General features: G+C 38.9%; 1 protein-coding gene across 3 annotated transcripts in view; it reads right to left on the bottom strand.

Annotated features, from left to right (window-relative positions):
* Positions 1–27,020, bottom strand: part of LOC111160860 (contactin associated protein like 5) — an 823,942-nt gene that overhangs the window by 463,931 nt on the left and 332,991 nt on the right. For all 3 annotated transcript variants that reach the window (XM_022524243.1, XM_022524244.1, XM_022524245.1), the window contains one exon: positions 16,660–16,807. In XM_022524243.1, coding sequence (XP_022379951.1) covers positions 16,660–16,807 — 148 coding nt within the window. The remainder of the gene's footprint in view (positions 1–16,659; positions 16,808–27,020) is intronic.

Below are 27,020 nucleotides of genomic sequence, written 5' to 3'. Positions count from 1 at the left end.
AATGGCCACGGTCGCCAAACTGTGGAAAGAACCAAGATGCCCTTCAACGGACAATTGGATAGGAAGATGTGATCCATATACACTATGGAGTATTATGCCTCCATCAGAAAGGATAAATACCCAACTTTTGCAGCAACATGGATGGGACTGGAAGAGATTATGCTGAGTGAAATAAGTCAAGCAGAGAGAGTCAATTATCATATAGTTTCACTTATTTGTGGAGCATAACAAATAGCATGGAGGACAAGGGGAGTTAGAGAGGAGAAGGGAGTTGGGGGAAATTGGAAGGGGAGGTGAACCATGAGATACTATGGACTCTGAAAAACAATCTGAGGGGTTTGAAGGGGCGGGAGGATGGGAGTTTGGGGGAACCAGGTGATGGGTATTGGAGAGGGCACGGATTGCATGGAGCACTGGGTGTGGTGCAAAAACAATGAATACTATTATGCTGAAAATAAAAAAAATTAAATTTAATTTAAAAAAATAAAAAAAAAAAACTGAGGGTTACAGATAGGAAGGGTGTGGGGGGATGAGGTAACCAGGAGATGGGTATTAAGGAGGATAACTGGGGTGATTGAGCACTGATTGTTATATCCAACTAATGAATCATTGTACACTACATCAAAAACTAATGATGTACTATATGTTGGCTAATTGAACCTAATAATAAAAAAAAATAAGGTAGAAGGGGTGGGGAGCCCTCCAGACAATGAGTGATCAACCCATTCAAGGGTCTTGAGATAGGAGGGAACATGGCATGACAGAAGGCAGAACAGAAGCCAATAAATCTTGAGCCCAGGTAGGGAGGGGACGTCATGGGGTGGTGAGGCCAGGGAAATAAGTGAAGGCCAGATGCTCCAGGATCTCTTCTTCATGCATATATATGACTTTGGTTTTATTAAGTGTAGACAGAAGCCAGTGAAAGGTTTTCAACAGGAAGTGGCTCAACTCTGCTTTTTATGACGATCCTGCTGACTAATGCAGAGATAATGGACTAAAAGAAAGAAAGAAAAAAAAAAAAGGAAAGTGGGTTCCTGAGTTAAAAATCCAGGTGATAGGAGATATAACTGAACCAGGCTGGATGAAAAGAAATGGACATATTTGTGATGAATTCTGGAAATAATGTTGATAGAGATTGATGATAGATCTGCTATGGTAAATAAGGGAGAGTAGAGATTTAAAGAAAGCTCCCCACAGCTGGTTCCGGCAACTGGTGTTATCTACTGAGATAAGGAAGTCCACAAGAAGAAGAAACTGAGTGTGGTTAGAGGGTACAAGTTCACTTTAAGAGTTCCCTTTGGGATATGTTAAATTTGAGCTATTTATGACATAACCAAATTGAGATATCAATCAGGCAAATGAATATATATTTTTAGAGCTCAGAAGAAATATTTGGTTTAGGATGCAAATTACTTATCTAAAAGTCACTTCACATTTATAAATTTCATTCTCTTTTTGTATAGTACATAGGAATAGTCAGTCATTCCTATCTGAAAGGCTGTTGAGGTTTGGAGTGTGTTGTACCATACTGAACATATTAAATGACAGTGGGGGAGGAGGATGTTGATGATAGATGGTGACATTTCTCATCGAAATTATAATTTAATGATGGACAAGTTGTCACAAACAGGGAAGATACTGGCTCTCTCTCCCAGAAAGCATCCCCACTAATCACCACTCAGAATAGTTCTCCTCATTCCCCCACCTCTTCTTATTTTGTAGTCTCAACATGAGATGAATTATTTCGCACAATTCTGTACTGACATCTTTATTTCAAGCATGTCTCTTTATAACAGCAGCTCAGTGATGTAGCAGGACCCATGTCTTTTAGTTACTTGGTTCACCTGCACAAACATGTTTGGTTAAAAAGAATCAAACTGATAATTGGTCAGAGGGAGAAAACACCCATGCAAAATTCAAAAACCAGGTACCCCACTTGACAACAGTGGTGACACAGAAGGAAAAGTGGTAATAGAGGAGGTATTCAAGAATTCTTATGAGAATGTAATGTAGCAAGTTTGGTTGCCAAACATCCGTACATGGAAATGTGTCATAGTCGTAGTGAAATTGATGCACAGCAAGAAGAGGGTACAACATGTTCAGAATAACTATCTAGAAGGATGTTGAAAATTATTTTCTTGGTTCTCCCTAGAATTATTTAGCAGTAGCAATTGTAATAGGAGAAGACTTTGTATTTTAGTCTTTGTGTAATGCCATGGGAGACCACATTTGATCCTATTCTTGAAAACAGAGAGAGAACCCAAAGGCTACTGAGAACTGAGATCCCAGAGTCTATGACAGCAGAAGGAGAGACAAGAGCAGAATACATCTGAATCCGAGAGAGGTCCCTCATCTAATAGAAGAAAAGACCAATGTTTCCCCAAAAGGCAACATGTAGTGGCAGTACAGGGCTTTCTTCTATGAACACATACCCACACTACTACTAGCTGTCAGTTACACAGACTATTGATACATTCTATTCTTGATACAGAACAACTCTGAAGTGACATCTTAAATGTCAGTCTTAAAGTGTTCTTTGAATAATTATCACTGTGATTTGCAGATGAGAAAACAGAGGCTCAAATAAGTCAACAGGATTTGCTGGGAGGTGCATGCTCTTGAGAACAGACCATTGAGGGGCACCTGGGTGGCTCAGTGGGTTAAAGCCTCTGTCTTCAGCTCAGGTCGTGATCCCAGGGTTCTGGGATCGAGCCCCGTACCGGGCTCTCTGCTCAGTGGGGAGCCTGCTTCCTCCTCTCTCTCTCTCTCTCTGCCTGCCTCTCTGCCTACTTGTGATCTCTCTCTCTCTGTCAAATAAATAAAATCTTAAAAAATAAACAAATAAAATAGAATGAAGCCAATCAAGAAGAGAAGATTTTTTTAAAACATTAATACTTAAGGAAAATGGAGATAGACTTTCACTTCTAGAGATTTTAAGGCAGCATAATACCAGAATAGCCTAAGGAGGCTCTAAACACATTCAGTTTGGGAACTGCAACCACTGATAATCTCAGTTATTCAAAGAGAAATAACATGAGGTATTAAGGAAACCCATGTACAAGGAAGATTCTAGCTCATAATTTTTATTACTTATAAAATATGTATATATGTATGTAATTATATATACCACACACACAAGAGAAAGGAGGCCTTCATTAGAAAGAATATTATACAAATACTGTAATTTTAAAAAATACAATAAAACAGTAAAATATGCAATAAAAACTTTCAAAAATGAATAAGGATGGCTAGCCTTTAGATCTAAAAATTAAATACACATTAAATATTCATGGAGCATATAGCAGTCATCAGGCACTGATCTAGGTTCTGACTAGCAGAAGGGTGGGACATGATCCCATCTTACTGAACAGACTGGTTATTAGGTGGGGAAGCACCAGGTAACTTTAATTTAACAAGATAAAACCTAGAACTGAAACATGAAACCTAAAAAGAGATCACATGGCAAGGTCCAGGAGGCAAAAGATTTCAGAAGTAGGTGATATTTGATCTGGCTGGTGAGGGGCAATCAGTAGTCAGCCTGGTGAAGGAGAAGGAGGGTTTTTCAGGAAAAAAGAAAAAAAAAAAAAAAGATAGCTGCAAATATGAAAACATGGAATCCAGAGAGAAACTTATGTCTTTGCAGGGAACTGTACATGACACTCAGTGGAAGTTGAATATGGGGAATGCAGCAAATGAGAGGGGTGGGGAAGTGTGGGCTCTTCCAAATGCTTTGGGGAGCCCTTGAACAATGAGTCAGTGCTCCTCTCAGGAAGGCCCTAGAAGCAGGGAGACCACCAGAACAGCTGCTGACATGCTGGCTGAGGAAAGAGGAGGGACAAGCATGGTTAGGGATAGGCAGGACAAGGCACATAGGCACCAGGACCCACATGATCACATGAGTGGGGTTTGCAAAAAAAAAAAAAAAAAAAAATCTGCGGGCATGGGATTTTCAAGCCAGGTTTGGAGAAACAGAGAAGAAAGGGGGTCAAAGAAAGCAAATGAAACAGAACAAAAGCCTCCAGTTGGGCCCAATCCGCAATGTTGAAGGATGACTGAAAGATGGTGAGAGAAGACCTGCTTTAACTCCTCCAACAGGGACAATACTTTTCAAACCAGAAAAGGTGGACTTTATTAAGAAGGAAGTGAAGCCCAAGAGAGCTTAGAAAAGAGGAAGGACTATTTCTTCCTATCAATGCCCTTCTTCCTACGGGCCGATGAATTTTATTTAAGCTACTGAAAAAATGTTGGAGCAGAGAGAGGCAAATGGCTTCAACTTCCCACTTTCCTGTCTTTGTCTCTTGTACACTAAAATGACAAAACTCCGAGGCCTTGCCCCTGCCTCCCTATGTGCCAGCCCCACCTGCTTCTTGGCGATTCCTTCTGTGCTGGGGAAGTTACTACTCAACTTTTGAGACACAGCTAAGGTGGACAGTATCTCCTGAATCTTTCTGATATCAATAGTGACACCTGCTTACTTTGTCCTCTTTGCCCCTTTGGCTCCCTTTTAAGATTTCTACCAGGCACATTCAATCCTTTTTGGCATATTTTTATTAACATGCTCTTGACCCCATCTTTGACTATCAGCAATGTCAATCATTCAGTAAATGCTCACTGAAAGTACACCAGGTACCCAACATACCTGACAGGCAGTGACTGACTTTTTGAAACCTAGAGTCTAGCCAGGGGAGGCATATGTCAAGGAAACAATTATATAATCAATTAGAGATATGTGACCACTTAAAAAAAAAAAAAAGTGCTTCAAAGAAAAGAGTACAAGACTTATAAAAATCCGGGAAAAGTTATTGTTTATTTCTTACACCCCTTAGGCTCTGCATGATGCTTAGTGTATCTTTTTTTTTTTAAGATTTTTTTTTTTTATTTGTTTGAGAGAGAATGAAAATGAGCAGGGGGAAAGGCAGAGGGAGAGAAAAGGGAGAAAAGGGAGAAGCAGCTCTACACTGAGCAGGGAGACTGATATGGGGCTCAATCCTAGGATCTTTGGATCATGACCTGAGCCACCAGATACTTAACTGACTGAGCCACCCAGGTACTCTATGCTTGGTGTAACTCAAGTGCTAAGTAAAGTTGTCAACTGAATGAATAAATGAGTGAGTGAATGAATGAACGAATGAAAGTATGAATGTGCAGGTATTTCAGATTGGTAAAACTTGAAGTCTTAAAAAATTATAGAACTGTAAGTTTTCTACCAATCTTGAGCAACATACCTGAGCGGAATTCTAAGAAAAAAATCCATAGGAAGTAAATAAATAAATACAAACAAACAAACAAACAAACAAAAAACAGTTCCCCAGAAACTACAATGGGTGTATTAATAGCAAGTAATTACAGGAAAATTCCATGGGTGCCCATGCTGATATACATATCCATTCATTCCACAAATGTAACTACCCATTTGTTCCTATTAGGTATTGAGAATTAACATACAAGGTGCCTATTCTCATGGAACTTACATTGTGGTGCAGGGATTTGAGTAAGCAAACAAAACAAAGGAACAAGATTCTGGTTTGTGATAGGCATCAGGAAGAATATAAAACCACATTATATAGCCAGGGGATGATAGTTAATGCACAGGAAGTAGGGCAGGAGACTTTAGAGTGACCACCAGAGTGGACTTCTCTGAAGAGGTGGCACCAGAATTGAAAATTACGTTGACTGAAGGAACAAACCGTGTAAATTATTGAAAAAAGCTGTTGCTCCTAGGGAACAGAATGTGCAAAGCCCTCAGGTAGAAAAAGCCTGGCATGATATGATCAGCATATCCATAGTATTTAAACTTATAGAACTCTATAAATTAAGCACAGCCTGAGGTATAGCTGGAAAGTGGAAGAAGCCCTGAGACCGAGGCTTGGGATTTAGCATAGGTCACAAGTGATCTAGAAGGGAAAACCAGGTTTTTAAAAAGCAGAAGTAGCTAATTGAATTCAATACTACTGAGAGGTTGAGTGAAATGAGAAAAATGAAGTGACCATTGGAGTTGATAATGTGGAGGTCACTGGTGGTCTTGACTAAAGTAGTTTCTGTGGGGCATTCTATTAGTCTGGGTTCCCCCAGACAAATAGGATTAGGTGATTGACAGATAGATAAATAGATGACAGATAGATAGATAGATAGATAGATAGATAGATAGATGATAGATAGATGTACAGATACAGATACGGATACATTACAAGGAATGGCTTACAAAATTTTGGGGGCTAGACAAGTTTGAAATTCATGTTGTCAGATCAGGAGGTGCCAGCCAGAAACTCTGGCAGGAGGTGAAGCTGCACAGCACATGTAGAAATTCTTCTTCTTCCGGGAAACCTCAGTTCTGATCTTACAACCTTTCAACTGACTGAATCCAGCCCACCGGGAGATCAAGGATAATCTCATTTAGCTAAAGTTCAGTGATTGTCTGTTCGCCACATCACAGCAACACCTAGATTCATGTTTGCTTGACTATCTGGACTATAGCCTAGCCAAGCTGACACTTTGAACTGAACACCACATGTGTACAGACTGAATAGAAACAGCTATAGTATACTGGGAGGTGAGCAGGTGGAAAGAGTAACCTCAGACAAGGTTTGGAGAGAAGATATTCTGGGGAAAGGGAGAGAAGGAGAAGTAGCTGCTAAGTAGAGCCATAGGACTTTTGTTGTTGCTGCTTTGTTTGATAGCTTATATAGCAAAGTTTTAATTTTAGGAACAATTCAGTTGAAATTTCGGTGGATAAGATGATGTTGAAAGAAAGTGGGAATCCAGAGGACACACTGAAATATGTTTTTAGGTAGAAATGAGAGATATGCCCCCACACACCCACCCACACACCCAAGGGAAAAAGCAGCAAAGCACCAGAACTAGTGACTGAAAAAGGCCAGGTGCTGGCTTGAAGATGGTCACAGACATCTATGTCCCATCACTCATACTAGGTACCCAAATGTAAGTTATCCCCTGAGGGAATGAACTCGATAGACCAGGAGCCTACCTGGAAAGGAATCCATGAAAGACTGGGTTACTCCAAATCTGGGGCAGTTTGTTTGGTCAAGAATTGAGGGGTAACAGATCTGTGGACTTCTGAATATTATAGAAAAATCAACTTACAAAAAAATGTTACTGTGGGCACTTTTCTTAAAGGGGTCTACACTAGAAAAAGTTGGACCTATTGCTCAAAGGTCACTTTCAACCCTACAGTCTGCTATTAACTTGATGCTGAGTTTTCTATGCATGCACACAGAACAATGATTGTGAAGGACAACAGACAGGACTGGCAGAAAACAATGAGGACACATTAAATAGTAATAGGATTGTTAAACCAAAATAGACGGCTGAAGTTATAATATAAACAACATTTTACTTCAGCATGAAAGGTTCACATTGTACTTAAAAATAAAGCTCAAAGTAGTGACAACTGTTATCAACAGAAGAGGTGACAAGAGAATCTGGGCACACCAGATATCTTGGGATAGGAAGCATATACCCTCTTAGATATTCTACGCTTTGTTATGGAAGGGCTAGAGTGGAAGGCTAGTGTGTCCCTAGCCTAATGGTTTGTTGATGTATCTGCTGTATTAACACCTTCTTTCTGGAAGTGCTTGTGCAAGATAAAGACAATCATTTCATAAGTACATTGCCTCTGTGCAGATATTTATTTTTACTAGACACTCTGTGTCCATAGCTTCCCTAGGGAGCTTGTTAATACTCAACTTTCTGGGTCCCTGTGCCCAGAATCCCAATCCAGGATGTATAGGACATAGCTAGGCAAATGCATTTTTAATGAGAATTCCAGATGATTCTGATATAGGCATTCAGTTGACCACATTACAGAAATGAGTATAAGCATGTAACCAAATAGACACTTCCAATAGGATTTGCTGAGTTTTAGTGGTAGCAATCACATGTGTTCCTTCATTAGAAGTCACTGGGTTTTGGCATATAAGCAGGAGGTGTAACTGCTAAGATAGAAAAATAATTTATGGAGGAGAGGAGCAAGATGGTGAAGGAGTAGGAGACCTAAATATCATCAGGTCCCAGGAGTTCAGCTAGATAGTTATCAAACCATTCTGAAGAGCTGCAAACTCAACAGGAGAGAGAAAAGAAGAAGAACAGCAATTCTAGGAACAGAAAATTGACCACTTTCCAGAAAATAGAACATGTGGAGAAATGAATCTGAGGCAACATTCAGGAAGATAGACCGTGGGGGGAGAGGCTGGCTCCCAGCAAGTAGAACAGCCAATGAACACAAAATCGGAACTTTTAGAAGTCTGCTCCACTGAGGGATGTCACTCCAGAGGCTAAGCATGGCTAAGAACCCTTGCTGAGACACGTGTTATGGTCTCAGGACCTGTGGGGTCACAAAAAAACTGGGGGTGTCTGAGTGTGGCAGAGCTCCCAGGTATCAGAGCAGGGAAGCCAGATGCAGAGATGGAGCCAAGCAGTAAGCTCTCAGTTCAGGGTTACCTTAAACCATGATCCGAGGCACAGTTGAACCACTGCTTTTTGGGCAGGGACCCAAAAAGCAGCAGATCTGGGGAGACTCACATTCCCCCTCAGGGAGGAGCGGCACGGGAGTGTGCTGTAAAAATGAGCTAGGTTTGGTGACTCCAAATGGGGGTGTGGGTCAGAGATAGAAACTCTCCATCACAAGCCAGGTGAGCTTAGAGTGCAACTGGAGAGACCAGAGAAATGGGACTGATGGACTTCTTTTCTCTGAAGGCACACTGAGGAGTGGGGCTCTGAGCTCTCGGCTCCTATGAGGCTACAGATTGAGAGGCAGCCATCTTCATTCTCCTCCTCCAAAGCTGTACAGAAAGCATTCAGAGAACAAAAATGCTCCAGAGACCAAAACCAAACAGAGTACTTAACCTGGCCCTGGGCAAGGGTGGCGCAATTCCACCTCCTGGAAAGACATTTGAGAATCACAGCAACAGGTCCCTCCCCCCAAAAGATCAGCAAGAACATCCAGCCAAGATCATGTTTACCGATCAATGAGAAAGAATTGTGGAACTCCAGAGGTAGGGGAAAGCAGTGCATAGAATTCATGGCTTTCTTCCCATGATCCTTTAGTCTTTCAAAGTTAAATTTGTTTGTTGTTTGTTGTTGTTGTTCTTTTTTTGTTTTTTCCTCAAAGTTAAATTTTTTTAATTTTATTTTTTTCTTATTCTATTTTTTAAAATTTTTCCTCTTTCCCCTTTTAACTTTTTAAAACTATTTTACTTTATCAATACCTTTTGAAAACTTTTTTCTATGTTATAGTCATATTTTATCCCTTCAATGTATTTAACCTTATTTTTTTGTATACATATAGGTTTTTTTTTTTCTTTAAAATTTTGGGATACAATTTCTTCCAAAACATCAAACTATACCCTAAATCTAGCACATGTCTTTGATCTAGACTCCAGCCTGATCACATTCTTTCCTCATTTTTTTCTTTTCTTTTTTCAATCAACTTCTTATCTTAGCAATTCCTTTTCAAGAATCTCTTTAAATTTTCATCTTTACAGTTATATTCCATCCCTTCATAGTGTTTACCCTTATTTTTGTATATATAAATTTTTCTTTCTTTTAAATTTTGGGAGGTAGTTTCTTCTGACAGACAAAAATACAACCAAAATGAGGTTTGTGGCTCTGTTCTATTCACTGGTCTATTTACCTATATACATTTCTTTCTTTCTTTCTTTCTTTCTTTCTTTCTTTCTTTCTTTCTTTCTTTCTTCTTTTCCCATTGTTTGGGTCTCTTCTGATTTGGTTAGTGTATATCTTTCTGGGGTCATTGCTACCTTTTTAGCATATTGTTCTCTCATTCATCTGTTCTTATCTAGATAAAATGACAAGGCAGAAAAACTCACCACAAAAAAAAAAAAATAGAATAAGAAACAGTACTGACAGCTAGGGACCTGATTAATACGGACATTAGTAATATGTCAGAACTGGAGCTCAGAGTGATGAATATCAAGGTATTAACTGGGCTCAAAAAAAGCATGGAAGATGTTAGAGAATCCCTTTCTAGAGAAACAAAATTCCTTTCTGGAAAAATAAAAGAACTAAAATATAATTAAGTTGAAATTAAAAAAAAAAAAACAACGATTAATGAGGTGCAACAAAAAATGGAGTTTCTTACTGCTAGGATAAATGAGCCAGAAGAGAGAATTAGTGATATAGAAGACCAAATGGTGGAGAATAAAGAAGCTGTGCAAAAGAGAGACAAGTAACTACTGGACCATGAGGGGAGAATTCAAAAGATAAGTAATACCTTAAGAAGAAACAATATTAGAATAATTGGGATCCCAGAAGAAGAAAGGGCGGGGGGAAGGTATATTGGAGCAAATTATAGCAGAGAATTTTCCTAATTTGGCAAAGGGAATAAGCATCAAACTCCAGGAGGCACAGAGAAGCCCCCTCAAAATCAATTAAAATAGGTCCACAGCCAATGATCGAATAGTAAAACTTAAAGTTTCAGTGACAAAAAGAAATCTGAAGGTAGCATAGGACAAGAAGTCTGTAACATACAATGGCAGAAATATTAGATTGTCAGTAGACCATTCCACAGAGACCTAGCAGGCCAGAATGGACTGGCATGGTATATTCAGAGCACTAAACAAGAAGAATACACAGCCAAGACTACTATATCCAGCTAGGCTGTCATTGAAAATAGAAGGAGAGATAAAAAGCTTTGAGGACAAACAAAAATTAAAAGAATTTGCAAAAACCAAACCAGCCTATAGGAAATATTGAAAGGGGTCCTCTAAGCAAAGAGAGAGCCTAAAATTAACAGACCAGAAAGGAACAGAGACAATATATAGTAAGTCACCTTACAGACAATACAATGGCACTAAATTCATATCTTTCAGTAGTTACACTGAGTGTAAATGGGCTAAATGCCCCAGACAAAAGAAACAGGACATCAGAATGGATAGAAAAAGAAGACCCATGGATATGCTATCTACAAGAAACTCATTTTAGACCCAAAGACACCTCCAGATTTAAAGTGAGGGGATGTTATCCTTTCTGATGGAGGCATAATATTCCATTGCATATATGGACCATATCTTCTTTATCCATTCATCTGTTGAAGGGCATCTTGGCTCTTTCCACAGTTTGGTGATTGTGGCCATTGCTGCTATGAACATTGGGATACATATGGACCTTCTTTTCACTACAACTGTATCTTTGGGGTAAATGTCCAGTAATGCAATTGTAGGGTCAGAGGGTAGCTCTATTTTTAATTTCTTAAGGAATCTCCACACTGTTTTCCAAAGTGGCTGCATTAACTTGCATCCCACCAACAGTATAAGAGGGCTCCCCTTTCTCCACATCACTCCAACACTTATTGTTTTCTGTCTTGTTAATTGTGGCCATTCTAACTAGTGTAAGGTGGCAACTCAATGTGGTTTTGAATCTCCCTGATGGCTAATGATAATGAACATTTTTTCATGTGTCTGTTAGTCATTTATATGTCTTCTTTGGAGAAGTATCTGTTTATATCTTCTATCCACTTTTTGACATGATTATTTGTTGTTTCAGTGTTGAGTTTGAGGAGTTCTTTATAGATTTCAGATATCAGGATGGGACTAGAGGAGATTATTCAGAGCAAAATAAGTGAGGTACAGAGAGTCAATTATCATATGGTTTCACTTACTTTTGGACCATAAGGACTATCATGGAGGACATTAGGAGAAGGAAAGGAAAAGTGAATTGGGGGAAATCAGAGGGGGAGACAAAGCATGAGAGACTGTGAACTCTGAGAAACAAACTGAGGGTTTTGTGTGAGCCTGGTAGTGGGTATTAAGGAGGGCACATATTGCATAGAGCACTGGGTGTGGTGTATAAACAATGAATCTTGGTACACTATAAAAATAAAATTAAATTTAAAAAATAAAATAAAGTGAGGGGGTGGAAAACAATTTACCATGCTAATGAACATCAAAAGAAAGATAGGGTGGCAATCCTTATATCATATAAATTAGATGTAGAGCCAGAGACCATAATAAGAGATGAGGAAGGACACTATATCATACTTAAAGGGTCTGTCTAACAAGAAGATCTAACAATTTTAAATATCTATGTCCCTAAGATGGGAGCAGCCAATTACATAAACCAATTAATAACAAAATCAAAGAAACATATCAATGATAACACAATAATAGTAGGGGACTTTAACACCCCCATCACTGAAATGGACAGATCATCTAAGCAAAAGATCGACAAGGAAATAAAATAAAGGCTTTAAATGACACACTGGACAGATGCACATCACATATATATTCAGAACAGTCCATCCCAAAGCAACAGAATACAAATTCTTCTTTAGTGCCCATGGAACACTTTCCAGAAGAGTTCACATCCTGGGTCACAAATCAGGTCTCAACCAGTACCAAAAGATTGGGATCATTCCCTGCATATTTTTAGACCACAATGCTTTGAAACTAGAACTCAAGCACAAGAAGAAAGTTGGAAAGAACACAAATACATGGAGGCTAAAGAGCATTCTACTAGAGTGAAAGGGGCAACCAAGAAATTAAAGCAGAATTGAAAAAAATCATGGAAACAAATGAAAATGAAAACACAACTATTCAAAATCTTTGGGAAACAGCAAAGGCAGTCCTGAGAGGAAAGTATATAGTGATACAAGCCTTATCAAGAAATAAGAAAGGTCTCAAATACACAACCTAACCCTACACCTAAAGGAGCTGGAGAAAGAGCAGCAAAGAAAACCTAAAAACAGCAGGAGAAGAGGAATAATAAAGATCAGAGCAGAAATCAATGAAATAAAAACCAAAAGAACGGTAGAACAAAACAACAAAACTAGGAGCTTGTTCTTTGTAAGAATTAATAAGATTGATAAACTCCTGGCCAGACATATCAAAAAGAAAAGAGAAAGGACCCAAATTAATAAAATCATGAATGAAAGAAGAGATATCACAACCAACACCAAAGAAATACAAACAATTGTAAGAACATCTTATGAGCAACTATATCCAGCAAATTTGACAATCTGGAAGAAATGGATGCATTCCTAGAGACATATAAACTACCAAAACAGAACCAGGAGGAAATAGAAAACCTGAACAGATCCATAGCCAGTAAGGAGATTGAAGCAGTCATCAAAAATCTCCCAAGAAAAAAGAGCCCAGGGCCAGATGGCTTCCCAGGGGGAATTCTTCCAAACATTTAAAGAAGAATTAATACCTATTCTTTTGAAACTGTTCCAAAAAATAGAAATGGAAGGAAAACTTCAAAACTCATTTTATGAGGCCAGCATTACCTTGATCCCAACACCATACTAAGACCCCATCAAAAAGGAGAATTATAGACCAATATCCTTGATGAACATGGATGCAAAAATTTTTACCAAAATACTAGCCAATAGGATCCAACAGTACATTAAATGGATTATTCACCACAACCAAGTGGGATTTATTCCTGGGCTGCAAGGTTGGTTCAACATCCACAAACCAATCAATGTGATACAATACATTAATAAAAGAAAGAACAAGAACCATATGATACTCTCAATAGATGCTGAAAAAGCATTTGACACAGTACAACATCCTCTCTTGATCAAAACTCTTCAAAGTGTAGGGATAGAGGGTATATACCTCAACATCGTTAAAGCCATCTATGAAAAACCCACAGTAAATATCATTCTCAAAGGGAAAAAACTGAGAGCTTTCCCCTAAGGTTAGGAACACGGCAGGGCTGTCCACTATCACCACTGCTATTCAACATAGTACTAGAAGTCCTAGCCTCAGCAATCAGACTTCAAAAAGAAATAAAATGTATCCAAATCAGCAAAGAAGAAGTCAAACTCTTACTCCTTGCAGATAGTATGATACTTTATATGGAAAACCCAAAAGATTCCACTTCAAAACTGCTATAACTCATACAGGAATTCAGTAAAGTATCAGGATATAAAGGCAATGCACAGAAATCACTTGCATTTCTATATACCAACAGCAAGACAGAAGAAAGAGAAATTAAGGAATCAATCCCATTTACAAGGGCACCCAAAACCATAAGATACATAGGAGTAAGCCTAACCAAAGAGGCAAAGAATCTATACTCAGAAAACTATAAAGTACTCATGAAAGAAATTGAGGAAGCCACAAAGAAATGGAAAAATGTTCCATGCTCATGGATTGGAAGAATACATATTGTGAAAATATCTATGCTACCTAGAGCAATCTATACTTTTAATTCAATCCCTATCAAAATACCATCGATTTTCTTTAAAGAAATGGTACAAATAATCCTAAAATGTATATGGAACCAGAAAAGCCCTCACATAGCCAGAGGAATGTTGAAATAGAAAACCAAAGTTGGCAGCATCACAATTCCAGACTTCAAGCTCTATTACAAAGTTGTTATCATCAAGACAGTTATGGTACTGGCACAAAAACAGACCCATAGTTCAATTAAGATTGAACAGATTAAGAGTCCAGAAATGGACCCTCAACTCTATAGTCTATAAATCTTCAACAAAGCAGGAAATAATGTCCAATGGCAAAAAGACAGTCTCTTCAAAAAATGGTGTTGGGAAAATTGGACAGCCACATGCACAAGAATGAAAGTGGACCATTTTCTTATACCACACACAAAAGTAGACCCAAATGGATGAAAGACCTCAATGTAAGATAGGAATCCACCAAAATCTTTTTTTTTAAGATTTTATTTATTTATTTGACAGACAGAGATCACAAGTAGGCAGAAAGGCAGGCAGAAAGAGAGAGGAGGAGGAAGCAGGCTTCCTGCTGAGCAGAGAGTCTGATGCAGGGCTTGATCCCAGGACCCCAGGATCATGACCTGAGCAGAAGGCAGAGGCTTTAACCCACTGAGCCACCCAGGAACCCTGGAATCCACCAAAACCCTTAAGGAAGACACAGGCAGCAACCTCTTTGACCTCAGCCAGAGTAACTTCTTCCTAGAAACATCACCAATGGCAAGGAAAGCAAGGAAAAAATGAACTACTGGAACTTCATCAAGATCAAAAGGTTTTCCACAGCAAAGGAAACAGTCAACAAAACCAAAAGACAACTGACAGAATGTGAGAAGGTATTTGTAAATGACATACCAGATAAAGGGCTAGTATCCAAAATCTACAAAGAATTATCAAACTCAACACCCCAAGAACAGATAATCTGATCAAGAAATGGGCAGAAGACATGAACAGACATTTCTGCAAAGACAACATCCAAATGGCCAACAGGCACATGAAAAAATGTGCAACATCACTTGGCATCAGGGAAATACAAATTAAAACCACAATGAGATACCACCTCAAACCAGTCAGAATCACTAAAATTAACAAGTTAGGAAAGGACAGGTGTTGGAGATGATGTGGAGAAAGGGGAACCCTCCTACACTTTTGGTGGGAATTGCAAGCTACTGCAGCCACTCTGGAAAAAGCATGGAGGTTTCTCAAAGAGTTGAAAACATAGCTACCTTATGACCCAGCAATCGCACTACTAGGTATTTACCCTAGAGATACAAATGTAGTGATCCAAAGGGGCATGTGCACCCAAATGTTTATAGTAGCAATGTCCACAATAGCTAAACTATGGGGAAAAAAAATGGATGTCCATCAACAGATGAACGGATAAAGAAGAAGTGTTATATATATGCAATGGAATACTATGCAGCCATCAAAAATCCCCAAATCCTGTCATTTGCAATGATGTGGATGGAACTAGAGGGTACTACACTAAGCAAAATAAGTCAATCAGAGAAAGACAATTATCATATGCTCTCTTTGATATGAGGCATTTGAGAGGCAGGACAGGGGGCCGTGGGGGTAGAGAGGGAAAAAATTAAACAAGATGGAATTGGGAGGGAGACAAATCATAAGAGATTCTTAATCTCACGAAACAAACTGAGGGTTGCTGGGGGTGAGGGGGTAGGGATAGGGTGGCTGGGTTACGGACATTGGGGAGGGTATGTGCTACGGTGAGTGCTGTGAAATGTGTAAGTCTGATGATTCACAGACCTATAACCCTGGGGCAAATAATACACTGTATGTTAATAAAAATAAATAAATAAATGAAAAATAATTTATAATGATGACAACATATAGGGGAGAATTATAGGAATGATTACATTTCTTGCATAATTGTTACTTTGATCTTGAATGATTGCCAGCTCTACTCACATTTATAATCTTTGTTATTTGCAAGATGGAGCACCACTTCCACATGTACCAATAACTCATAAATGAATGGATGGCTAGCATAATTCCAGGAAAGAAGCATTCCCTGGGTTACACTGGGTTGAAATGTTCCTTTTCCTCCACTTCTAGGACAAGTGAAGAGGGAGAAACTTTGTTCCCTCATGGTTCTGAAGGAAGGGTGAATTTATAATACCTCACTCCGCTTCTGGGAAAGAATGGAGCTCAAATTACTATTCTACTTCAAGGACAAATGATATTCAAACTCCAAGAGCTCTTAACTTTGACCTTTGTGGTGTTGTTAAGCTCTTATCATATTATCACCACAAAGCTCCTTCATTCCTAGACAGAGGAGTTTTTTACATTTTCAAATGTGCAGAAGTTATTAGGTACTTGAAAGACTTTAAAACAATTGAGATTGCCATCTCAATGTAGATAAGCTGGCACCATGTAGGGAAAGCTGCTCACAACACACCAGTGCGAGGGTTCATGCATACACTTACTATAGGAGCATCCGTAGACCTCCACCCTCATGCCAATCTTTCCACTTGGATTCCATTCTAGGGGCACAAAGCGAACGAAGCGGGCTCTCACTGAGTGCAGTAACTTGTGGTGCATCACGCTGTCAGCATTCATGTTTCCTGCAAAGGTCTGAAGAGAGAAAAGGAGCCCCAATGAGGTCTATGATACTATTGCATCTCCTTCCCATGCTTGAGTTCAAAGAACATCATTGCAAACCCACATATGTTACTCCAAGAAAATCCTCAAGTTCTCACATATGCCAAATAGAATCTGACTCTCCTGAAAATTCTGAATTTAGGGAAGGGAGTTTCTCAAAGAATAATGTAAAACCCTACTGATGCATTGAGGCTACCACCCACCCAAAGCCAGCTCAACTGCTAAAGATAACAACTGAACAATAAGGATGACATCCAACTTCTCATGAGAAATGGTAGAGAACAACCAATGCTGAAAGTAGGACACCATCAACTTGGCATTCTATACCCGACAGAAATAGCTTTCAGTTCTGAAGAAAAATAAACATAGTTTCATTAAACAAAAGGTGAGATAATTTCTACAATCCCCACTGCTAATATTGCTAAATAAGTTACACAATCTAAAGAAATTGATTCAAGATAGAATTGTCAAGTTATAGGAAAGAAGGAATGAAGAGTACTCAAAGGGGTAAATATGTGGCTAAAAATAAAAGACTAGCTTTCTTACTTTTCTTAAACATCTCAAAGTTCATTCACAGTTTAGAGGAAAAATAAAAATGTATTATGAAATTCAGTATTATGAAATCAAAGTAAACATATATCAATAAAACTATGAAGAATGGGATATAGGGCAAACAAAATTACACTAGTATAAGGCCCCACATTGTATACAAAATGATATAATAGAAATTTGATGTAAACATGATAAGTTAAAGATGCATAAACATAAACCAAAAAGGTATAGCCACAAAGCCAATAAAAGAGAAAGGATGGGATACCAAATAATAGTAATAATAATAATAATAATAAATAACAAAAATAAGAACAACAAACCAGCAACAAAAAGCTCAGTTTAACACAAAATAAGGCAGAAAATGCAAAACAAAGGAATAAATCACAAAGAGGAAAAAGAAAAAAGGAATTGTTAGTAGACTTAATTTTTACCAAACTAATAATTACATTAAAAGGAAAATGATCAAAAAGTCTGATGAAAAGTTAGAAATTGTCAGGCTGGACAAAACAGGAAGGCCCATCTCTGTACTTTTGATATGATACTTTTTTTTTTTTAATAATAAAGGCACTGATAGGTTGGAAGTAGAGGATGGCGAAAGTATTACAGGCAGACAGTAGATATATGAAACCCGGAATTTTTGTATTAATATCAAACAAAGGGGATGTATTGCAAGATAACAAGAGACTCTAAAATTACAAAGGGCTAATTCATTATGAATTAAAAAAAAAAACAGAAAAAAAAAGTATCTGCACCTATAGCAGAGATTTGAAATATAAGAAGCAAAACCTGACAGAAACAAAAAGCGTTGGGGAGGGGCAAAGTAGTGGCAATTACAGTTGACTTTTAATATCTTCCCTCAGTAACTAATGGAACAAGTTGGGGAAAAAGCCAGTGAGGATATAGAATATTCAAACAGTGAAACCAACCTAATCAATGTTCATACAACACTGAACAACTACAGATTAGATACATTGTTTTCAAGGACACATGGAATATTCATTAAGAAAGACCCTATTCTAGGGGTGCCTGGGTGGCTCAGTGGGTTAAAGCCTCTGCCTTCGGCTCAGGTCATGACCAGGGTCCTGGGATCAAGCCCCACATCAGGCTCTCTGCTCAGCGGGGAGTCTACTTCCTCCTCTCTCTCTGCCTGCCTCTCTGACGACTCATGATCTCTGTCAAATAAATAAATAAAATCTTAAAAAAAAAAAAGACCCTATTCTAAACCATAAAGAAGCATACTTTGTTTTCTGACCAATTAAGTTCAGAATTCATAATAATAAATTATTTAGGAAACCCTCAAATGTTTGGAAGTTAGTCAACACACTTCTAAATGACCCATACGTCAAAGAAGAAATCAAAATGGAATCTAGAAAATAGTTTGAATTGAATAATGGTAAAAACACTGTATCTACATTTCTGGAACACAGCCAAAACAGTCCTTAGAAGAAAATGTATGGCTTTTAAATGCTTTTTTACATAAAAAAGGAAGAAGTAAAGTTAAAACAAAATCTACATCTCCATCCCAAGAAGTTAGAAAACTAGTAAATCGAACTCAGAACATTAGTAGATCGGATTACTACTCAGTAGTTAAAAAATAACCAACAGCATCTACAGCAAGCCATGCGTTGAGCTAAAGAAGCCAGCCATGAAGAGCACATACCCATACCACATGATTCTATGTTCATGAAGTTCTAAGAGCACATACCCATACCACATGATTCTATGTTCATGAAGTTCTAGAAGGTGCAGAACTAAGCTCTAGTGATAGAAACCAGATGAGTAATTTTCTTGATGCTGGGAGACAGAAAATGACTACCAAGACCATCCATCAACTCATTTAAATAGAACATCCTTGTGAGGTAGAAAATCTGTATTATCTTCATTTTCAAGATGAGACGACTTAATTTTGGAGAGTTTAAATTGGATCATAAATCCTAAGTCAAGAAATTATCAAGTTGAGACTGGATTATAGAGACTCTGATGAAAGTCCAGTGACTCTCTGATTTAATTCCCATTATCACCTGTGTATGCCAGGTTTCTGAAACCAAATATTGCCCCTGGCACAATAATAGCTACCAGTTTTGAAGGGCTGCTCCACACCAGACACATCCTAGGTGAGTGTCTGCATGTTTAAGCTCACTGCATGTATTATGGGGAAGTTTGAGGCAGCTTCCTCAGTAAAGGAGTCACCCCCACCATGGCACAAGTACATTTAAACTTTCTGAAATTGCACTACATCTTATAATTGTGTAGCCAGCCCATATTGGGTTTCCCACCTCACTAGTAGACCCTGGGAATCAGAGAGGTTAATTTTGAGCATCATTATATATACTATTTCTCAGAATATTTTGTTCTGTTCTCACCCCACATCAAGCAGTAATATACTGAATTTTGGGCACAGACCTTTTACTGTTGTCATACTGTTGGATAAATGGCATCATCATCATCATCATCATTATTATTATAAAACATTATGCATATTGTTCTTGACAAGCTGTTCACTGATTTTGTCCCTACATAAGAACACAGTGCACTAGTTAATCTTTCTTCCCCTATAGTTAAGAAGTGTAAGGATCACAGAAATTCAGTTCCTGTGTGCTTATAGGAAAAAACAACCACATAGAACAGGGCTCACCCAGGAGAGCCTCGAGAATACTTAAGAAAATGAGAATGCCAGAGTCAGTATTCAGCAACTTCCACTAAGACGTTCATTCCTTGACAGTAAACAACATTTTGGCTTATGAATGGAAGAATTGTTGGTCATAATGAAGATGCCGATGCCCTTCGTACCCTTTACTAGGCGGTTAAGTAGAAGAGGCACAAACTAGGAGTCTAAGATGGGACAGACACTGGCGCTTATCAATAGAAAATGGAAGGGTCTGGCTTAGCCAGAGCAACTCATTTGGCTTCAGCAAATACATCACATTGAGCCAATCCCACTGATGACTTTGATTGGCAGCAGGATTGCAAGCAACCAGGTGCCTGCCAGAGGGAAGATGTCACTAATTTGCTTAACTACAGTCTCGAGCAATAACTAACAGGCGCAACAACCAAATTCTGCCTTTGTAAACTTGACAGGGAATATCAGGAATTCTCAGGGAGACCTATTTCAAGTCTGGTGCTCTGCCAAACACCATGCTGCCTAAGAGTCTCTTTTAAAAGAAGCATTAGAGTGAGAGAGAAAGGAGATGAGCTTTGAGTGCTATTCCTAACCACCCTGCGGATTCACTCTGGCATCCACAGCAAGGTACTAGGACTGTAATTCCTTTGGGGATATAGACTGTATCTTATTTTAAACTGGAATGCTTAGTGCATGGAACACAGTATTTCTTAAAGGTACAGTTGAAATGGCATTCAGTAACCCAAACCAAACCTGTGCGCCGTGGATATCTCAAAATCAGTGAATTATACAAACAGCACTTTAACATTGCTCGCGGGGTTATTAGTAAGTTGTTGAACTCACTGAGTGAATGAATGAGCAAAGGAGCACAGCTTTTCTGACTCTTGGTTTTCTCGTCAGAAGAAGAGTGAAAATAAAATCTCCAAGGCAGCTGTGAATCTTACATTAAATATTACATGCAAATGGACAGTGCACATAATAGACTCTCACAGAAACACACAATACATTCACACAGAGAGAAAGAGATTCCAGTCACAAATTCTGTGTAAAAATAACTTTCTGTGAGAGTATATTCTGAAGCAGTGACTTATTAATACCCTCAAGCCCCATGGAACGCATTTGTCAATCATACTTAAATTTTCTGAATGACATTCAAAAGTTTTTCCCAGGGAAAAAAAGTACAAACTGAAACTGAGGAAGGACTAGCAGCTCAGAGCTAATTAGAAATACATTTTTTGTATTTAATAAAGCAGAGGGTAATTAACATGCAAACCGCAGAGTTAAATCTAAAATTGATAAACCCACTCAGGCTTCAGTGTTCCAAACTGCTATACAGGGGTATTTGCTGAAATGGATTTCAGAAAGGCTCTTATAGAGAAGGAAATGAGAGAGATCGGTGTTAGTCACTGGACACTATTGGCTGACAGGAATTCTTTTTTTCTTTTTTTTTTTTTCCTTTAGCATTTAGTTTTTTTATCATTTTTTAAAATTTGAGTATAATTGACATACGTGTCACATTAGTTTTAGGTGTACAACAAAGCTATCTGACAAGTTCATATGTTATGCCATAATCGCCACAAGTGCAGTTACCATCTGTCACCATACATCGCTGTTACAGTACCATTGACTATATTGCCTAAGTGCTAGATTTTAGGGATGTAAAAAGGAAAATTAAACTGCTGGATTCTTTTTTATTCTACTCTTGATTGTAGTATGGTGTCCATGACATAATTATATCATTATAAGTGCAGATGCTGTATATCTATTTTAAATTCATAGGAGCAGTTATTTAATTGGGCTAGAAGACCACCATGAACTTGATCACTGTATAAGAATGGGCACCCCCCATCTCTTGATCCAATAGTTGGCAAAGAGGAAAACTAATCCATTCCACTGTCCACCCTGCTTCCTTTGTCTTTATGGCCTCCAGAGAGGAATAACTCAAGGATTCAGGGCAACCATAGAGAAAAACTGTCACTCGCACTTGACCTTGATCACAGGTGGAGTGGGACTCTCAGGTGAGCCCTTCTAGTTACAATCACGCACTCATGTCCTGTTCCCCTCTCTTAGGAATGAAGTGTTCTTCTCTTTCCAGGCTATGTGACTGTATCACTGAAGAATATTTGTTTCCTCCTTGGTTTCTGTCAGTAGGAATGCCTTCCAGCATGAGGTATGAATGCTACCTCATTCCCATAGGAACCCCGGCACAACCTTTGTCACACATGCTCTTGTGCAGTCAATGGTCAATTGTCATTTTGCTCCTACTTTCTACTTAAATGCCAGTCATCCTCTTGAAATGTGGTTACTGTGTGGCCAGTTCAGGAAATGGAATCCTATGTGAAGTCCTAATATTGACCACTTTATTATTAATTTACCCATATTAAAGTTATTTGCATGAAAATCTCATCAGGTATGAAGTCTCCAAGTGCACTAACCCATCACATGCATTCTTGCTTATTCCCAGTAATGGGAGATACTGAGACTTGACAGCAGAAGTTAGTGAGTAACTTACAAAGATTAAAGATAATGTCCTCCATTAAATGCCTCTCCCATTGGAGGCACCAGTGCAGTGCCATTAGAAACCAGTACCCAGCCCCAGGCAGGAAGAGCTGGTTTCTCATAAATGTAGGACAGCACGGCCGTGACACCTGGATCTCTGCCTCCACTTCTCCCATTAGATGATTAATTCTATATCCCATTTCCACATCGTTCTCCTAGTTTAATGAAATAGTGTGTTCCTCTGTTATCTACTTGCATGAAAACAATCCCATCAATAACTCAAGTGCAAAGAGAGTTCACTGAATGTCAAGATGTACAAGCACCAGGAAAGGACATTGTTAAAGCTATGTTAAAGTCGAAGTTGAAGGGCCCTCAAACCATCACTGGTCTCTGCCCACTCATAGCTTTAACAACTAACCATCATTAATTCGAAAGACGTTTCCGAGTTAAGTTGCTCAAAACTTTTCCTATACCGATAGGAACCTTATGCATACAATTAGGCTATAAACTTCCTTTTGACAATTATTAATCTGGGTCACATTTTATAGAAAATAAAATGGGATCAACTAATAATGGGAAAATCAGGTATATCAACCTACAGCTAATAAAAACACAGCTTTCTGTCCATGGACTTGGATGATCCAGACCCCTATTATTCTTGAGGACACTATACATGCACAGATAAATATCTATTTAAATATGAGGATATGTACACACACACACGACACCAAATTTCTCCTGCTTTTTGTGTGATTTCTGCTGCATTAAGTACATTAAGTACATTAATGTACATTAAGTACAAGGGGTAATAAAGCAACTGTTGACAACAGTGTCATCTATTTATGTTCCCATCTCTGGGCTGAGAACTAGAACACCAACATGTATGGAAGCTTGACTATATAGTGCACAACTGGAGAAAACGGAAATATCCACTTAGCAAAAGCAGACTTTTTATACTCCATGAAACAAAGAGAAGCAATGCCTTTGCCCTCTTCTGATTTCTGAAAAAGGAATAAGAAGCTTTCTGAACTTCCTCCTCAGTAAAATAGAGAACTGAGCATGGGGGTTGCCAGGAGGGCCTGGTCTATTACAGGAGCCGTAGTGAAGGGACATTGTAGTAAGGGCCAGGCCCAGAGCTAGGAAGGGACTGACTGCTGTGTCCAGGGTAAAGTCATGGGTACAAACCAAGATGGAAAGACTGTTGAGCTCTTCAGTCCCTTTATGTGCACGCAGTGGCTTTAGTAGGGGATCTTGTCAACTCCTTTTCCCTCCCCAGCACAACCTGTTCTCCTATCTTGCTTTACCTTCCTTCAAAAACTCATCTTGCTTTACTGTTTGTCTCTGTCCATGCACTGCAAACTCTAAGAGAGAAGGGTCTTTGGGAATCACAGGTAAGGCCCAGAAAGGTCTCTTGAATGAAGGAAGCATCCAATTTGTTCCCCGAACTTGTTTCATTAGGGAACCCTGCTATCTTTTCATGGAATGCCTTAAAGGGATTGTGCTCACATAGAAATGTGCACATAATATCATCTTGAGAGAATTTCATATTCATCACTTTCTGTGGACAAACCAAAGATAGGAGTTGTAAGATATTTTCTCAATGAAAGATAATTAGTTGAAGGGGGGATTAAAACAGTATTACATAAGAGAGTTCCTTCCACTACTGACTTCATTTTATTTTTTATTTAAAGATTTTATTTATTTATTTTACAGAGACAGAGCATGAGCTGGGGGGAGGAGCATAGGCAGAGGGACACAGGGCTCAATCCCAAGACCCCAAGATCAAGACCTAAGCTGAAGGTAGACACTTAATGGACTGAGCCACCCAGGTGCCCCAACTACAGCAGACTTTAATGCTCTTTTTTTTCTCTTGAAACAAATTTTATCTTATTTATTGTTATGTTCAATTAGTCAACATATAGCACATCATTAATTTTTGATGTATGGTTCAATGATTCATTAGTTGCATATAACATCCAATGCTCATCACAACACATGCCCTCCTTAATGCCCATCACCTGGTTACCCCATCCCCAATATCCTCCCCTCTGCAGCCCTCAGTTTGTTTCCTGGAATCCAGAGTCTCTCATGATTTGTCTCCCTCTATGATTTCTCCTCTTCCATTTTCCCTCCTTCCCCTGTGGTCCTCCGCTCTATTCCTTATGCTCCACATATGAGTGAAACCATATGATAATTGCCTTTCTCTCCTTGACTTATTGCAGTCAGCATAATCCCCTCCAGTTCCTTCCATGTCCATGCAGATGGTGGGTATTCATCCTTTCTGATGGCTGAGTAATATTCCATTGTATATATGAACCATATCTTTGTCATCCATTCATCATGCCCACCCATACTGTGGAAGGAGCTGATGTGTCCTTCTACTTCAGTGCTCTTAATTCATATACTAAAGCCCTTCAGAGAGGCCACGGGACAGTGAACTCTCAATCTACATGTTAAGAAAGCCTGTACATCCAGCCTATCAGAAACTACCTGAGGGACAAGTATCACAAGGAGAGAGCAGTGACACACACTGGGCACATTTCTTCCTTGATGTTATTTTGTGCCTGTGAGGGTCCAATTGTTGGTCTCAAAAGCTATTTGCAGACTGTAGGTCTGGTTTCCACTGTTCTTTACATCTAATTGTCCAGAGAACAGGCTGAGCCTGATACTAGTCCTATGAGGACCAAGCGAGGGCTAAAAAGGTTCTAGGATGTCCTTACCATTATTGCCTCCACAGTGCTTTACAGGCTCACTTCCAAATAGCAATGTGTACACCAGCTGATAAGCACCAATTCACCTGTCATGTAGCTGATTTTCTTGCAAGATAATTTAACCTTGCTGAATAGAAACTTTGAAGAGACAGCAGATTTCTCTGGAAATAGGAACATGAAAGCAGACAACACATGTCCTTTTTTTTTTTTTTTCCCCCTTATTTTCCTGAGATTTGGATCTCAAACTAGCACTCTGAAGAGAAGATGTTAGCTCATTGTCAGCCTTTGGAAAAAACATGTTATAGGCCAAGTTTATCATGATCTACTTCTCTTCTCCATTCCTCCTTTGTTCCATTTCTGCTCTTAGCTGACTTCCAGCTTTTTTCCGTTAAATTGTGAGTAGCTCAAGCAATGGTCCTTCCTAGGGAAAATCAGAATTTCCACTTTTTTCCAGTTTTATTGAGAAATAATTGATATGCATCATTGTATAAGTTTAAGGTGTACAGAATGGTGATTTGATTTACTTATATTGTGAAATGATTCCCACAACAGGTTTAGTTAATAGCCATCATCTCATAGATATACAATAAAAAGAAAAGGAAAAACATATTAATGTGATGAAAACTCTTAGGGTTTACTCTCCAACTTTCCTATAATGTCACACAGCCATTATCATGCTGTGAGTCACATCCCTCGTACTTATTTATCTGATAACTGGAAGTCTGTAGCTTCTGACCACCTTCCTCCAGCCCCTTCCCCCCTCACCACTCACTTTATCCATTCACTTGCCAATAGACCCTTAGGTTGTTTCCATGTCTTGGCTAATTGTAAATAATGCTCCTGTTAACGTTGAGGTGCAGATACCTCTTTTTTTAAAAATATTAATGTTTTCATCTCCTTTGGATATATTCCTAGAAGTGGAATTGCTGGACCATATGGTGGTTCTATTTCTAATTATTTGAGGATCTTCCATACTGTTTTCCATAGTGGCTGCACTAGTTTATAATCCCATCAACAGGACACCAGTGTTCCCTTTTCTCCACATCATGGCCAGCATTTCTCTCTTATCTTTTTAATGACGGCCATCCCAACAGGTGTGAGGTGGTATCTCACTGTGGTGCACATTTCCAAAAGGGACACTTGTACAAAAGAATGAAGGAGAAAGAAAAGAAAGAGATAGGAAGGAAGGAAAAAAATACATGCAAACATATTTCATTTCTCCTGACAGGTTGGCTCCTAACCTGAAATCAAATCCCTGGGGGTCTGCTGTAAGCCCTGAGGCTCAGCCCTGAGTAAATGATGGCACAGAAAACATCTGGTTTAGAGTTCAGTTCTTTCTCTGCACCGCCTTCCTCAGCTCTTCAGCTCTTCCCCGGGTGACTGCAATAGCCACCAGATCATCTTTGTCCCTCTGGTGTTTTAATCAATCTTCCAAGAGAGATTATTACCTTTAAAATCAAATTTCTAATATGCCCTATCATAAAGCCCTCCGTTTTCCAAACCATTTCCTGCTGCTTCTGTCCTTACCATGCCCTCCTTCTACTGTATCATTCTGCTAGAGTTTCCCTCAAACACACCTGCAAACTCTTTCTTTAAGGATCTCTGCTATGCTCTTCCCAACCTCTTGTTTAAGCTGGCAACACTCCCCTTGTTGATCCCTGCTGTGTCTTCTGTCATGGCACCACACCAACGACAGGGCTGAAACCTGTGCATTATACTGGTCCCCTCCTGTATACAGCAATCACCTTGAGGACCTCCACCCTGAATCACTTTGTGTCTCTAGCACCTGATACATGGCAAGGGG

The sequence above is a fragment of the Enhydra lutris genome, unplaced genomic scaffold, assembly GCF_002288905.1.
Source record: "Enhydra lutris kenyoni isolate GAN:26980312 unplaced genomic scaffold, ASM228890v2 scaffoldscaffold78, whole genome shotgun sequence".
Taxonomy (NCBI): Eukaryota; Metazoa; Chordata; class Mammalia; order Carnivora; family Mustelidae; genus Enhydra; species Enhydra lutris.
Note: the sequence above shows the minus strand (reverse complement) of the source record. Positions and strands in the feature narration are given on the sequence as shown.